The sequence below is a fragment of the Erythrolamprus reginae genome, chromosome 4, assembly GCF_031021105.1.
Source record: "Erythrolamprus reginae isolate rEryReg1 chromosome 4, rEryReg1.hap1, whole genome shotgun sequence".
Taxonomy (NCBI): Eukaryota; Metazoa; Chordata; class Lepidosauria; order Squamata; family Dipsadidae; genus Erythrolamprus; species Erythrolamprus reginae.
Genome location: NC_091953.1, coordinates 68493575 through 68510198, shown reverse-complemented (window position 1 = coordinate 68510198; position 16624 = coordinate 68493575). Strand labels below are relative to the sequence as shown.

At 37.4% G+C, this 16624-nt stretch overlaps 1 protein-coding gene across 6 annotated transcripts in view; it reads right to left on the bottom strand.

Annotated features, from left to right (window-relative positions):
* Window positions 1–4281: 4281 nt before the first annotated feature.
* Window positions 4282–16624, bottom strand: part of MED14 (mediator complex subunit 14) — a 130788-nt gene continuing 118445 nt past the window's right edge. For all 6 annotated transcript variants that reach the window (XM_070750552.1, XM_070750556.1, XM_070750554.1 and 3 more), the window contains 6 exons: window positions 10363–10598; window positions 9208–9387; window positions 8510–8617; window positions 8284–8409; window positions 7325–7514; window positions 4282–4837 (listed from right to left, as the gene is read on the bottom strand). In XM_070750552.1, coding sequence (XP_070606653.1) covers window positions 4764–4837; window positions 7325–7514; window positions 8284–8409; window positions 8510–8617; window positions 9208–9387; window positions 10363–10598 — 914 coding nt within the window. In that variant the 3' untranslated portion in view covers window positions 4282–4763. The remainder of the gene's footprint in view (window positions 4838–7324; window positions 7515–8283; window positions 8410–8509; window positions 8618–9207; window positions 9388–10362; window positions 10599–16624) is intronic.

The window sequence follows — 16624 nt, the reverse complement described above, 5'->3', positions numbered from 1 at the left end:
TTGGATATGACAAAAGATCTGCTTTAAAGCACCAAGCAATTTGATGGATGGTTTGCATCCATCAAAGGAAGGTACTGAGCTACTTGATATTAAATTCACAGATTTCCTGGATAAACATTTAAACTGAACAGCAGGGGAAGATAATTAATTGATACAAATCATTTCTGTCCCCAAAAATCTAAAATTAATAGGATTAACTGCACACAACAAAGATAAAGGTAAGTTTATAAGCCCTGCAATCAAGCAAAGCCAAGCATTTAATAGTGAGTGCCATACCGTGTGCACTAATCAAACAGGTGGCAAGAAAGTAGGAGCAATGGAGCACAACACAGGTTATATAGACAGTAAACACAGGCTCAACCAAAATGGGCTTAAATGTCTATACACCAATGCACAGAGTATGAGGAATAAATAGGGTGAATTAGAAATTTCAATTAAATGAGAGAAAATATGATATAGTTGCCATTACAGAAACTTTGTGGGATGAAACTCAGAAATGGAATATACATTTTGAGGGATTTAAATTATTTAAAAGAAACAGACCACATAAAAAGGAGGTGGAGTTGCACTACATATAAGAAATAACTGCATCTCTACAGAAATAGAGCACAACAATAATAAAAATAATCTTGAATGCATTTGGGTCAATATTAAAGTGGATGGGGGAAATGACATTGCCATAGGCAGGGCCGCCGATAGACGGGTACTACTGGGAGTGCCGTACCGGGCCCGGGCAAATTGTGGCCCGCAGTCAGCGGCTCCTTGCACATGCCCAGTCTGTACCCTCCCTCTTTTGCCGGCTGCCTGCCTTTACCCCACTCACCGGCTTCCATCGCTCCCACTGAAATCCCTGCCGCCGCCAGTGGCAACTTCGCTTAGCAGAACCGCTCTCCGAAGTTGACACATTTGGGGCAGGGCCCCCTAATTGGCTGTAAACGAGGACAGTAAGACAGTAAGGACAGTAAGACAGGCACGGTAGGCACACTGGTACACTTATGCACGTCCCCTTTACGGACCTCTTAAGAATGGGGTGAGGTCCCCAGTAGGCTGTTTGAGATTGAAGCTGTGAGGGTTTGAGGCTGTAATAACCAAGTCAGGTAGAGCATTCCAGGCATTGACAATTCTGTTGCTGAAGTCATATTTTCTGCAATCAAATTTGAAGTGGTTTACCTTGGGTTTGTATCAATTGTTTGTACGTGTATTATTGTGATTGAAGCTGAAGAAGTCATCGACAGGAAGACAATTTTGTGTATTATGCTTAGATTGGACTGCAGGCAGTGCAGTTCTAGATTGACCAAGCCCAAAATTTCAAGTTTGGTGGCATAGGAAATTTTATTGAGTAGAGGAGTGGAGTACTTTTCGTGTGAAATACCTCTGAACCCACTCAATCGTGTTAATGTCTGATATACAGTGTGGATTCCAGGCAGATGAATTGGTCTGGCAAAGTTTTTGTACGCCCTATTTAGCAAAACAAAGATGTGGGTCCTAAAAAGCTGCCTTGGGGAAGACCGCTGTTAACTGATAATGATAACTTTGATAGGGCCCCCCTATTTTGATTATTTGTTGCCAGTTTGACAAGAATGTGGCTATCTACTTGTGGTGCAGGGATCCAGAAATGCTGGAAGAACTTAGCTTCAACAGTAGTTTGTCCTGCACCAGTGAATCAAAGGCTTTGCAGAGGTCTATGCAAATTGCATCTATTGCTTACCCTGGTCAAGATGTGTGATCCAAATATTTCTGCAGTGTAGGAGTGCAGATTACAGGACAATTTTTTTCCTGAAACCAAACTGCTTGTTAGAAAGCAGGATGTTTTTTCTAAGTGGAGGATGATGGATTGGTTTATAATTAATTCCATGACACTGCAGGCGACGCAACAGTGTGAATGGCCTGAAATTTTCTACTAGGCTAGGGTCTCTCTTTTTAAATATATGCATGACTGTGGCTAATGACCATAGGTTGCACATCCATTAGGGCCAATAGATAAAGAAGGCTTTGTAATGCCATTTCAATGTTATTGGACAGGATCTGCATCTTTCCTAGAACCAGATGGAGGAAAAATGCAAGTTTGCGATGGTGGCAAACAAAGATGCAAGTATTCTTCAGGAACAAATTAGCAAACATGTGTCCATTGTTTCCGAAAGAATTAACGTCCCAGAATGGGATCCAACCAGGGAAAGCTTAACGCAAACTGGGAGTAATTGATTCTGCAGAAGACATGTAGCATGTCACCTGCTTCTGTGATAGCCAGAGCTTTGGGTCCAGGGTGGAGAGCCTCACTTGTTTGTTTCAAAGGATGTATTGCCCGCAACAAGGAAAGCATGATGGGATTAAGTGAACGGAGTCGCTCGTGATAAGCTGGCAGTGGAAGATATGAATTTGCTCATAAGTGAAGCGCTGCAGAGCAGCTTTCAAGAGATGGAGACTGTGCCCGGCCTTCAGCCAATTTTTATATTCAGAGTTGCACAGCCAGTTCCACCAGCACCATCACAAGCCTGTACTTGCGTTGCCAGGTAGTGGCCAGACATAAGCAATGAAAAAGCAGGGCGGATTTCTGTCATTTCATGAAGAAGGGTGGAAGTCTTCAATGATCTTTAGCAATCCACACTCAGATTCCCTTCTCCTCAAATAGTTATGTCATACTGTTCCTCAATAAAATAGCCACTACTTGATTATCAGGATTTAGCAAAGTGATTGCACCGCGATCCAATCTTTCTTTCGCATGTCCTAATAGGGGGACTGCATTCTACTGTTACATTTTCAGGATAATTCCCCATCCAAGTAATTGCCTGGAAATAGCACCCTATACCAGAACAGAACAGCAAAATTACTGGAGCACAGCCTTCCCAAATTCGATGCTCTCCTTGGATGTTTGATTTCCCTAACCCTCCAAGCACATTTCCAAACCCAAAGCACAAACAGCATTTCAACATTCTGAATGTGGCTTCCATATACCCTCTAAAAAGATGCCTTTTCTTTTTGCATTCTGCATCAGCACTTACCCAGACTGATATAGTTAGAGATCTTGTCCACCTCCATATTTTTGAGAAGTTACAGTACTGATTTGATTTAGTTCTTGAGTTCAACTAGTTACCTGACATCTAGCAACAGGAGGAGATGTCCTCATTTTAGTCCTCATGCCCTATATTCAGCAGGCAGCCTTAAAAACAAATATTGTCCAGAGTGTTGAATATCTTAACAGGTTTATTTTTGGGTAAGCAGCTTTTCTTGGTGAGGCAAGCTTCCCTAGTAAGCAGAAACTGAAAGTTAACAAACTCAGCTTTCTGACATCTGTTGCTAGCTAAATCAGTTACTCATGGAAGGCTTTTGCTTCCAACTGGCTCTCATCTATTCCTGCAATTCAAAAACCATGCTTTATGATGCTGGAAAACATTCATATACATGTAGACCTACATACATTTTGTTTTTGCAGTTTTTCACCGTAATTTTTGTAACGGATGGCAAAAAAGAGTGTCAATCTTTCAATTGTCCCTGCCTTCCTTTGTCTGTGCAGATATCTGGTAAGCCTAAATTCAATACACAGCATTTTCATGCTGTTAAGATATTCAACAGTTAGACACTATAAATTAACTGACAAAATACAGCTACAAAATGGAATTACCGGTATCACTTTAAAATGCTAGTGCAAGTAGCTTTATTACTCCCCTTGGATAAAGAATGACCAATACGGAGTATATGAGCCGGGGTGGTGCAGCAGGTAGAGTGCTGTACTGCAGGCCACTGAAGCTGACTGTAGATCTGAAGGTCAGCAGTTCAAATCTCATCACCTGCTCAAGGTTGACTCAGCCTTCCATCCTTCCGAGGTGGGTAAAATGAGGACCCGGATTGTGGGGGCAATAGCCTAGCTCTGTTAAAAAGTGCTATTGCTAACATATTGTAAGCCGCCCTGAGTCTAAGGAGAAGGGCGGCATAAAAATCGAATAAATAAATAAATGTTTTTAGTTATTGTTTAGCAATACTGAATATGAGGTGAATAGGTGAAAATCATATTCAGTATTGCTAAACAATAACTAAAAACCTATTCACCTCATAACTAAAAACCTATTCACCTCATATTCAATCAAAATAAATCTCCCTATTTAAAAAGGACCTGTTTCAAATTCATCTGTCATTTAATGCATAAATTTAAAACACTGAACAGAAGATCCACTGGTTACTAGAACTAAAGGTAGATGAAAGCAAGGTACTATCTGAGAACCAATAAAGTTGAGGAACAGCTATCCAAGTTTTTCTCCTATATAAATGCACATTTTAAAAGTACCCTTTATTTTTTAAAAAATCTAGTTTATTAAATATTGCTTTTGTGGACATGTTTATAACAAGTCCATTTTTAACATTTCAAAGCAGTAATATTAAAATACAGTTTCAATATAAAGTTTTTCATAGTTTTACAGTATTCAAAAAATGACAGCTCTGCTTTAAAAAAAGACTATTACACCAAGACATCAGAAAAAAACATTTAAATAAACAAATTTGGCATTCTCATAATCTTTGAAGTATAAAACAGAATATTAACTCTTTACTTGCAAGTGGATACATAAATTTATTACGAGTCTGAAATGTTTTAAAACATGTTAAGAGTGCTGTACCAAGGGGAAGGGGGGGGGACTGATGAAAGTGCATCCCTGAAAGCAGACTCTTTTAAAATTGTGACACGTGAAAATGTCTCTTCCATTCTAAGTAACCAAAGGCTTTATTTCAGAGTTTTTCCATTTCATCTCATTTTTACCCTTTGTATAAAAAGCCTATGGGCGCCCACCAGGGGGCAATGTAAGGTTAGCCATTAAATCACGAACAGCCGCAAAGATTGTACACTCACCTAGAACAAGGGAAAGAAAAAGAAGTTAGAGAAGTGGATTACATAGTGATAAATACAAAATGTAAACAACTAACAATAACAAATATACAATTTATGCACCATAAACAGAATTCAAATTGACTATATTACTGCTTTGTACCAGAAAGTGTACAGTTGGTATAGAAAATAATAAGTATGTCTTTAAATACCAATTATCCACAAATATCAAATAATAACATGCACAAATATCATCCAAGCTAATGAGATTTTCCATACGCAAGAAAGTTCATGCATTTAAAAGAGCCAAAAGCCAAACTGTTGGTTGTGGATTAGCAACCAAATTCTATTTGGCTGTAAATATTTTTCTCAGTCTCCTATATATACTACTATCCTGTGCTCCTTAAAGGAAATGTGAATGCTAAACTATATTGCCAAAGAATGAACATTTCATGATAATAGTACTGAAAAACACTTTTGAAGATTATTAGAAAATGGAAAACAACTGGACACCTACTGTTGGCATTACTGATAACATTATGTAATATTTTTCAATCTTCAATGAAAAAGTTATTATTAAATCGGATTAAGAAGACAGTAGTATTTGTAATTAATTATATCAACACTATACAAACCATAAAAAAACCTCTAGGAGAATCCCAGCACTTTTCTTGACAAGCGACTCAAAAACAAAAAAAACATCCATAATTTCAAAAGTGGCAAGTCAACCACAATGGTTTTTTTTTTATTTTTAGCCTGGCAAAAACTCCACAAACTGTATGCCTACAGCTTTTGAAAGTGCTGCTGTGTTTACCCTTAAGGAATGGAATCAGTGAAGCCTTAATGTTTTTAGCAGAGTATGCATGTTACTGTTTTTAGCAGAGTATACATGTTACTTAAATGCACACTGGACTTCAACTTACTATTTTAAAATTACAAAGCAGTAAAAAGTAGCCATGGAGTTGTCTCAAAAGTTCCATTTAGAAGGCATGCATTTATTTTGATACCATTATGTTTTATAGCAATGTGACAAATGATGTTGGCAAGTTTAAAACCATATATGCTAATTTTATTTTTTTCCAGTTTTGGTTAAGCCCCAAGTGTAGAGTCAGATGATCAATGCCCCACTAATTGTTCAATTACAAACTATAACTACATTTCCCTTCCCAAAATCATCACTGTTTAAGTAACTTAGTTAAGCTATACTCTGAAGCATGCATGAATTACAGGTAGCCTACATAATAGTCCAAATGCTAGCGACTATTGCATGAATGTTGGATAATTCACCTTGAATCATATAGCTTGGTGGAAATATATGGCTTACTGTTCCAAAATCATTTACCTCTATGACGATCAGAGGTTCAGATGGAGTATTACGAAAAATAAAGGCAACCATTTGAAGAGGCACCATACATACCACCTCAATCCTATAAATAGCTTGCATATAGCTGTAGTGTATATAGTGCAATTTTAGAATCAGTGCTCATCAGTATGATCATATTACCCTATAAAGCCAATTATTTGTAATTTCAAACCAAGTCTGAGAGATTGGTGTCTTGGGCAGAAATTCCAAACCCCAAAATAAAACTGTTGGAAAAAAGTGCATTTCAAAAGTTTCTAACACTTTTATTAAAGGAAAAAGAGAAACTGAATACAAAAGTATCTCACAGAAACAAGGCAGTACAAAAGAGAAGATACAGTCAGGACAAGATGTTAGTTATGAAATACAGAAAATAAAGCCATGTTACCTTATAGATAATTTAGAAGTGTTTTTAATAGGAAAGTGAACACAAGAACAAGGGGACACAATCTGAGGTTAGTTGGGGGAAAGATTAGAAGTAAAGTGAGAAAATATTATTTTACTGAAAGAGTAGTAGATGTTGGAACAAACTTCCAGCAGACGTGGTTGGTAAATCCACAGTAACTGAATTTAAACATGCCTGGGATAAACATATATCTATCCTAAGATAAAATACAGGAAATAGTATAAAGGCAGACTAGATGGACCATGAGGTCTTTTTCTGCCGTCAATCTTCTATAATTTATAAATCTTGGTGTCTCCCCGACTTTCCTTGAAAGAGTATATATGAGTACAAGATAGGCAACCAGCCTCATAACAAATAAATTACAATAAATGGGAAGACATGCTCCCATAATGCAGGATGACTAACAAGTACTATATTTTACATAAGTATATACAGCGAGTCACATGGCAATACTTAAAAAAGTGTTAACTATGACCACAGTAGTATAAGTCAAGTCATCAAGTGCATTACACTTCCTTGGTAAATAATATAATGTCCATGTCAAGTCAATAATACAACCCTTCTGACATACGGAGAAGTATATTCAGACAATTTATCACGTACATGCATTAAGTGAAACCAGGTTTTAATAAAACCAATAAAGACAAGCAAGAGTCATGATAAAGTGCAATATTTAAAGTGTAATTGCTGAGACTCTGGTAACTCAAGCATGCAGATGATTTGATCTACTGCACATGTACAGTACCTGGCCGTGGTGAATTCAGTTCTGCAAACCTCTTTAGAATATTGCTAACCATCATGGGGGCAGCAACTGAAGAGTTCTGCTGCCGGGGAATGTCTGCCTGCTGTGTGGTACCCGAAGCCATGTCATAAATGATTGGAACGATTATGCTCATGGCTTCTTGTGGAACTGCAGATTTTTGTGTTAGCTGAAGCTGCCAAACAGAACAATATATACAATGTTACCATAGTAATTCTGCATCTATACCATGTTTTAAGATCATAAATTTGATTTTAAATATTTAACTGCTGAACAATTAAATAAGGGGTTTTTAGATATTTTAAATATTAGATTTGTTATACATTGTTTTTATTATTGCTGTAAGCCGCCCCGAGTCTACAGAGAGGGGCGGCATACAAATCTAATAAATAAATAAATAAATAAATAAATAAAATAAATTCTAATACAGAATTACTACCATAGGGGTGTTCATGGAAAAGCAAGAACAAATAATGATACATGCATCATAATCTCATACAAATGATGCAATTTATGTATGTAATTGTATCATGATGCAGGTGTCATTTTATTATTGTTAGGGCTTGCTATAGTTGCTGGTAATATCTATGTCTGTATATACGAGGTTAAAAAGCCATGTTTCAGAAGAAAATAGGTGCCTCTTAATTGATTTCCCCCCCTGCTGCTTGGAATTCTGGAAGTTGTTGTTCATAACAACAGTCTACCTTTAAGTGAAGGTAGACTAGCAGCAAAAATTAAATAGGAACTATTTTTTTATTCTAAGTAACTAGACTAGTTCCAAAAAGATTGTATGCTTCTTTCTAAAGATATTATTAATATAGGTCATACTACTCATACTACTCATACTTAAGCTCAGGATAAGCAATGAATTAACTATATTACATGTGTTCTTAAAAACCATACCAAATGGAACCATCAGCATTAGAATCCACTATTTTACTTACAAAGAACAACATTTTCGATTTCAGCACAACTGCAGGTGTTCCTGGAGGTGCGATTGGTGGAGCACTTGGAGGAATTGTCAAACAAAACTGTACATTCCATTTCAGCTGACTTGCCTGATCAGGAAACTATTCAATAAAACATGCCATTGAAATAGATAAATAATCCACTTCCAATTTAAAAAGAGAAAATATTTGCAATAATGAGATGAGAACGAAATGGACTTACCAGCTCTAGTTTCATGATGTGTACACAATCCCGGAGAATATGTGTAGGGGCTCCCAATAGCTTGGTAAAAGCTATTAAAGTATTGGCTTTGAATGGTGGCCCTGCAACCTGCAATAAATGCAGTATTTTTATAATGTTTCTTAGGTAGATTTCCTTTGGCTTTATCTCCAGAATAAATATAATTTTAGTAGAAATTTAGATTTGTTGTAAACTGTTTTTTCACTTTGTTGTGAGCCGCCCCGAGTCTGCGGAGAGGGGCGGCATACAAATCTAAATAAATAAATAAATCTAAATAAATAATAATTTCACAAATTAGTAACATTGTGAAAGTTGTAGTTTAGTTCAAAAGGAATACCATGAAACTGGGAAAAGCTGGGTCAGATGTCCATGGTTGGATAAAGCTTTTAAAATCTTTTTTCAATATTTCTCTGCTCCTGATCATGGAACAGAAGTCTTTGAAATTAGTTCAAAGACTTCTTACCATGAAAAATCATAGCACCCTAACTACTTTGTTCATCAAGCCCTTAGTAAAAACAGGGGTGTCAAACTCACATTGTCATTGCGGTGTCACATGACGTATTGGGACTTTTTTCCTCTTTGCTGAACCAGGCGTGGCCATGGCCAGCCCATGACACATCCGCCCCCTGGGCCAGGAATTTGACAACCCTGCGTTATAATAACATGGGACAAATACATACCCTGGTTTCAAAAAATTTCTCCAAAACTTGCAATTCTTCTTGCTTCCATTGCCCTGCAGTTTCAGGTGCTACTTTTAGTTGCAAGGTCTGGTTAGTTTTGGGATTAAGGGCAACTCTGCACTTCAGAGCATCTGTTTTGAACATGATCACTCCAGGTTCATTGGAATTAATTAGCTGCAACTGTTTAAAAAAAAAAGCCAAGATATCCGATTGAAATGAAAGTTCTTATCCAAGCTTTATTATGGTCTGAACAACATAAAGTTTTATTTAAATGGAAATGAAAGGAATCATTGCTATTGGCTGCTCTCTGTCAATAATAATTAATAAGTTGCTTAATGATCAGTACAGTAGCCTTACAAAAATAACTTATCTGAACACTTAAACTGTGAATAACTGTATACTGCTTTATACTCCTACCACAAGAAAATACTTTACATCAAGTCAGAAGTGGACATAGTCTATTTGAATCTTAATAAGGCAACACATATTTTTCCTCAATCCCTGAAATATGAAATTTATCTTCAATAAAACTTTTTTTGCTACTAATTATAACAGATGTATGATGACTTGGACAACAAACAAGTTCATGGAGGAGTCAGAATTTGGACTAAATGTTTTCAAATATAGGTAGTCCTCAATTTTCAACCACAATTGAGCCCAAAATGTATGTTACTGAGTGAGAAATCAGTGAGTTTTGCCCTATTTTATGAATTGTTTTTACATTTGTTAAGTGAATTGCTGTAGTTGTTAAGTTAGTAATATGGTTGTTAAGTGAATCTGGCTTCCCCACTGACTTCGCGTGACCCTGGAGATGCTGCAATGGGTTATAAGTGTGAAAAATAAATCACTTTTTTCAGTGCTGTTCTAAATTCAAACGGTTAACAAGTGAACTGTTGGCATAAACACTAAATAAGATGCTATCCAATTTGCATTCCTAGGAACTTAGGGATTTTTCGTAAGAGGACTGATAATATAATAGTGGATGAGCCATATTTAGGATAAACATATATAGTTTCATATGCTTCTAAACAATTAAAAACATGGTTTCCAAAAGTACAATTTCTATTTCCATGCATACTGAAGCTAGAAGAAAAAATAAACAGCAACCTTTCAGCAACTGTTTAATGGAATTAAAATTTTTAATCCTATTGGTACCGTTTCCTGCTGAATAATCCTTTGGAGATGCCTCCTCATAATAACCGATCCAAGAAAACGCTCAAGTGGTGAACAAAGATAACTTCCCGCAAGTCCTGGCATGAGTCCAGGGGTTGGTGAGGGCAGCAATAAAACATTCAAGGCACTGTGAGTGAGAATTGTTGGTATAGATGCAGCCCAAGAACGTTGAGGTAGTTTACGTGGTGGAGGCATATTGGTTGGCACTGCTTGAGAACCTATAAAAACAAAGATGATCTTACTCCTCCTGCTCTTAGATAGAGGAATTCAACAAGATTTTGCCTCGAGTCCTATAACACCAGCAATTCTTCTTCAGTTTGATCGCAGTCTTACTTAGACATAATAAAAATATGGATGTGTAATTATTATTACAATAACAATTTTAAACATTCATATTTATAGTCTGATATTATTTTTATGTTATTTTATTATATAACCAAAATGATGAAAATCTTTCAGTAAATTTTAAACCTTGGAGGCTGAATAGAAAGAATGTAAATGTACAATCAAATACTATTTGTGTATGAGCATTTTTTATTTTAAAAAATCACACCATTTACTATATTATTTCTTTTACTTATTGTTGCCATTTATGTTATTTTAAATGGATATTTTGATTATCACTGTTGTATTCCTTGTAAGCTACTGAGAGATTGTTGACCATGGTGGAAGATAAATCCAGTAACTAAGTGAGTAGAGCCAATTTGGTGTAATGGCTAGAAACTGGAAAATTATAAATTTTATTGGATTAATTAAAGCAATATGCCACAAACAAACTGTGAAGATATTAATAAGCAATGAACTAACTGAAAGTTCAATCTGCCACACACCTCCCAGAGACCAAAGCCATCAAGACGTGGCTTTGCCAGCAGGCCTGGGAGCCATGAATCTTAACATCTGGAATGGCCTAATCTTTCTTTCTTTCTTTCTTTCTTTCTTTCTTTCTTTCTTTCTTTCTTTCTTTCTGTCTCTCTCTCTCTCCCTCCCTTCTTTCTTTCCTATACTGTCCTACTTTAAGTGACTTAGGGCGGCGTACAACATTGTAAATGCAAACAATATATGTAGGAAATCTAATTATTTTAAAAGGACATATACAAAATTAATAAAAATCTAAAACGCCTTATGCAGTCATCCACATTCATCCAATTCAATCATTCATATCGGCTCTATACGAGTTAAATATATAGAGTTTGATTGGTAGCATTATCTACAAGTGCAATCTAGGTACCATAAAGACAAATCACAATCTGGATTTTGAAATTTACACAAATTAGATAAAATACTATTCGACACAGAAGAAAAAAATGATTTCTAATATAATATAAATTACATGAAGAAATTGTCAAAGGACCAATGATTGCCTGGGGCCAAAACTTTGGTTATCCAATAAATCTCGCTGAATGGGAAAAAAATCTGGAAAGAAAATTATAAACTAACACTCGCAATATCATATAAAGAGATACAAAATGTTTTACAGATGGCATCTCCCTCTTGCATGTTTGGCAAAAATGTATCCAAAACCTTCCCCGAAATGCTGAAAATGTAAAAAAGAAAACGGGTCATATTATCAATTCTGGTGGACGTGCCCCATGGTGAAATGGTGCGCAAAACTTGGAATTAAAACTGGAGTTATTCTTACTAGGTAAATTCAGAGAGAAAATAATCAAAGAAGATAGATACTTGATTTTACATATTATCAGGAAAGCCAGAATTATTTATGCACAAAATTGGAAAACAGATTCAATACCAACAATGATAACTGTAGTGACAAAAATTTTGGAAGCAGCGGAGATGAGCAATTTAACTATGGAAATCTAGATAAAAATGAAACAAACTATTATAAAACATGGGATAGATTGTACATATGGCTAAAGCAAAAAAACATATATATCAAAATTTATTATAAAATAGCTTCTTGCAACATCATAACAAATCAATTATAATACACTATATAATATTATACTGTCTCACTATCTGTATATTTATTAATACAACTCAGAGAATAAATGAAATAGCAGTTGAAACTGTAATAGGTGAATTACAATTTCAATCTATAGGAATTAACAAATTTATAATAATTGAAATGTAAATAATTAAGAAATTAAGAGTAATAGGCTATTAAAGGAAAATGAACTCATTTCATTGGTTCACATTTGTTTTTATTTTATTTATATATTTATTATTTAAATTTATATGCCGCCCCATTCCAACAGGACCCTGGGCGGCTAACAATAATCACAATACTAAAACAATGTAAAAATAAGAAAATAGAAAACAACAATTAATATAAAATACATAAAAAACCCTAAAAAGGGTTATATTATTATTATTATTATTAATAATAATAATAATAATAATAATAATTGGATTTGTACGCTGCACCTCTCTGAGGACTCGGTGCGGCTCACAACATATCAAAACAATATATATATCTAAAAAATCAAATTAATGTAGCTAAAAAACTTTAAAAACTCTAATAACATTTAAAATCATTAATTCCCATTCACACAGCAAGACATACTACACTCATCGGCCAGGGGGCTAGGGTCTAATGGCCCCAAGTCTGGCGGCACAGATAGGTCTTTAAACTTTTATGGAAGCCAAGGTGGGGGAGGCAGTACGAATCTCTGGGGGAGCTGATTGAAGAAAGCCGGCCCCCCCCACGGAGAAGGCTCTTCCCCTAGGTCCTGCCCAATGACATTACCTAGTTGACGGGACCTGGAGAAGGCCAATTCTGTAGGACCGCATGGGATTCATGCAGTAGAAGGCGGTGCTGGAGGTAATCTTGTCTGATGCCATGTAGGGCTTTATAGGTCATAACCAACACTTTGAATTGCGTCCGGAAGCCAATCGGCTGCCAATGCAGTCTGCGGAGTGCTGGAGAAATATGGGTATTCATTGGAAGGCCCATAACCGCTCTCGCGGCTGCATTCTGGACAATTTGAAGTTTCCAAACACTCTTCAAAGGTAGCCCCATATAGAGAGCATTGCAGTAGTCAAACCACAAGGTGATAAGTGCATGAATGACTGTGAGTAGAGACTCCATGACCAGATAGGGCTACAACTGGTGCACCAGGCAAACCTGGGCAAATGCCCCCCTCACCACAACTGAAAGATGATGGTCCAATGTCAGCTGTGGATCAAGGAGGACGCCCAAGTTGCAGACCCTCTCCGAGGGGGTCAAAAGTCCCCCCCCCCCCAGGGTAATGGATGGAAAGATGGATGCGTCCTTGGGAGGTAGCACCCACAGCCACTCCATCTTGTCAGGATTGAGTTTGAGCCTGTTAGCACCCATCCAGACCCTAACAGCCTCCATGCACTGGCACATCACTTCCACTGTTTCACTTAGTGGACACGGATGGAGATGTATAGCTGAGTATCATCAGCAAACTGATGACAACTCACCCCGTATCCTTGGATAATCTCACCCAGATAGGGACCTGGAGAAGGCCAACCCTGTGAGCCCCTATTGGTCACTGCGAGTTATGAGGTAATCCCATAAATAGTGATAACCAACATCTTGAATTGCGTCTGGAGACCGACTGGTAACAAATGCAGCTTGCGTAGTGTTGGAGTAATATGGGTGTACCTTGGCATACCCACTATTGCACACACCATTGCATTTTGCACTACTTGAAGTCTCTGAACGCTCTTCAAGGGTAGCGCCATGTAGAGCGCATTGCAATAGTCAAGGCGAGAGGTGATGAAGGAATGAGTGACTGTGCAGAGCATCTTCTGGTCTATATAGGTTCACAATTGGTAGCCGCAGCTGAGAGATGTTGCTCTAGTCTCAGCTGTGTCTCCAGGAGGACACCTAAATTGTGAACCCTATCTGAAGGTGAAATCTCCCCACACACACACACACAAACAGAACCAGAACCACAGACATACAAATGGAATAGTCCTCAGGAGGAAGGACACACAGCAACTCATTTTTTAAAAAAAATATAATCTTTATTAATAATAAACATGGAAGTGTTACATAAAATAAAGAGAAGGTACAAAGACAAATGTTTATGAACTTTGAATATATGGTATTTAATCGTGTTACACATTAGATATAGAAAGGAGTACTTAAGAAAGAAGAGAAAAAGAGAAAAAAGAAAAAGAAGAGAAAAGAAAAAGAACAAGAACAAGAAAGGCAAATTTATATCTATAAATCTATAAAAACTGTTCTTGTTGTCAACCTATCTGTTGACTACGTTGGACTACAGCAGTGATGGCAAATCTTTTTTTCCTCGGGTGCCAAAAGAGCATGCATGCACGCTATTGTGCATGTGCGAGTCCCCACACCCATAATTCAATGCTTGGGGAGGGCAAAAACAGCTTCCCCCACCCCCCAGAGGCCATCTGGAGGCTGGAAATGGTCTGTTTCCCAACTTCTAGTGGGCCCAGTAGATTCGTGTTTCACCCTCCCCAAGATCCAAAGGCTTTCCTTGGAGCTGGCGGAGGGTAAAAATACCCTCCCCTACCCCTCTATATGCTCTCTGGAAGCCAAAAACACCTCCCAGAACTTCTGTGTGAGCCAAAGTTTAGCTGGCTGGCATACACATGCATGTTTTAGCCAAAAGGCTCTGGGTTTTGGGCATATCCACCAGAGATGGTAATAGGTCCCTACTTTTTGTTTACATTTCCAACAGATTGGTGTTATGGTTGGGAACATTTTAGATAAGCGTGCGGGTGGAAGATGCCAACGATAGAACATTTTGTAAATATTCTCTCTATAGTTGGTTACTATGATTAATTTGTAGTTCTGGGTCCATTCTGATATATTTATTGTATAGCCAAAATTTTGTGCCCAGGCAACCATATTACTACTGTCTTGTCAGGGTTGAGCTTTAGCCTGTTAACTCCCATCCAGACCCTGGAAATGTAGAGCTGAGTGTCATCAGCGTACTGTTGGTAACTCACCCCCTGTCATCGGATGATCTCACCCCATGGTTTCATATGGATATTAAATAGTAGAGGAGAGAGGACCGACTCCTGAGACACGGCAAAAAGGAGGGGTCTAGGGGTTGACATCTGTCCTCCCACTAACACTGACTGCAATCAGCTAGATAGGTAGGAGAACCACCATAAAATGGTGCTTCCCAGTCCCAACCCCTCCTGCTATCACAAAGATACCATGGTCGATGGTATCAAACGCCACTAAGAGGTCAAGAAGCATCAGGATAGAGGAGTGACCTCTATACCGGGCCCGCCAGAGATAATCTATCAGTGTGACCAAAGCGATTTCCGTGCTGTAATCGGGTCTGAAACGAGATTGAAATGGGTCTAGATAATCTGTTGCCTTGATCATAAGATATGCTTATATGTTTATAGTTAGTTATATGTTAATGTCTCTTTTTTGTCTTTTTTTCTTGTATAGTGTGTGTGTTTCTTTTTAATGGAAAATTTAATAAACACTATTTTTAAAAAAACCTTTCAGCATTCCTTCAGTTTGTTTTATAATGATTTAGACAACACAGTATCAACAGTAGAGACCTTCAAATTTCTAGGTTCTATCATATCTCAAGACCTAAAATGGTCACCGAACATCAAAAACATCATCAAAAAAGCACAACAAAGAATGTTCTTTCTTCGCCAGCTCAGGAAGCTCAAACTGCCTAAGGAGCTGCTGATACAGTTCTACAGAGGAATCATTGAGTCTGTCATCTGTACCTCTATAACTGTCTGGTTTGGTGCTGCAACCCAACAGGACCGACACAGACTTCAGAGGACAATCAGAACTGCAGAAAAAGCAATTGCTGCCAACCTGCCTTCCATTGAGGACCTGTACGCTGCACAAGTCAAAAAGAGGTCGGGGAAAATATTTACTGACCCCTCACATCCTGGACACAAACTGTTTCAACTCCTACCCTCAAAACGTCGCTACAGAGCACTGCACACCAAGACAACTAGACACAAGAACAGTTTTTTCCCGAACGCCATCACTCTACTAAACAAATAATTCCCTCAACACTGTCAGACTTTCTACTAAATCTGCACTTCTATTCTACTAGTTTTTCTCATCATTCCTATCACCCATTTCCTCCCATGTTGACTGTATGACTGTAACTTGTCGCTTATATCCTAAGATTTTTATTAATATTGCTTCTTCATTGCTTATTTGACCCCTATGACAATCATTAAGTGTTGTACCACATGATTCTTGACAAATGTATATTTTATTTTATGTACGCTGAGAGCATATGCACCAAGACAAATTCCTTGTGTGTCCAATCACACTTGGCCAATAAAATTC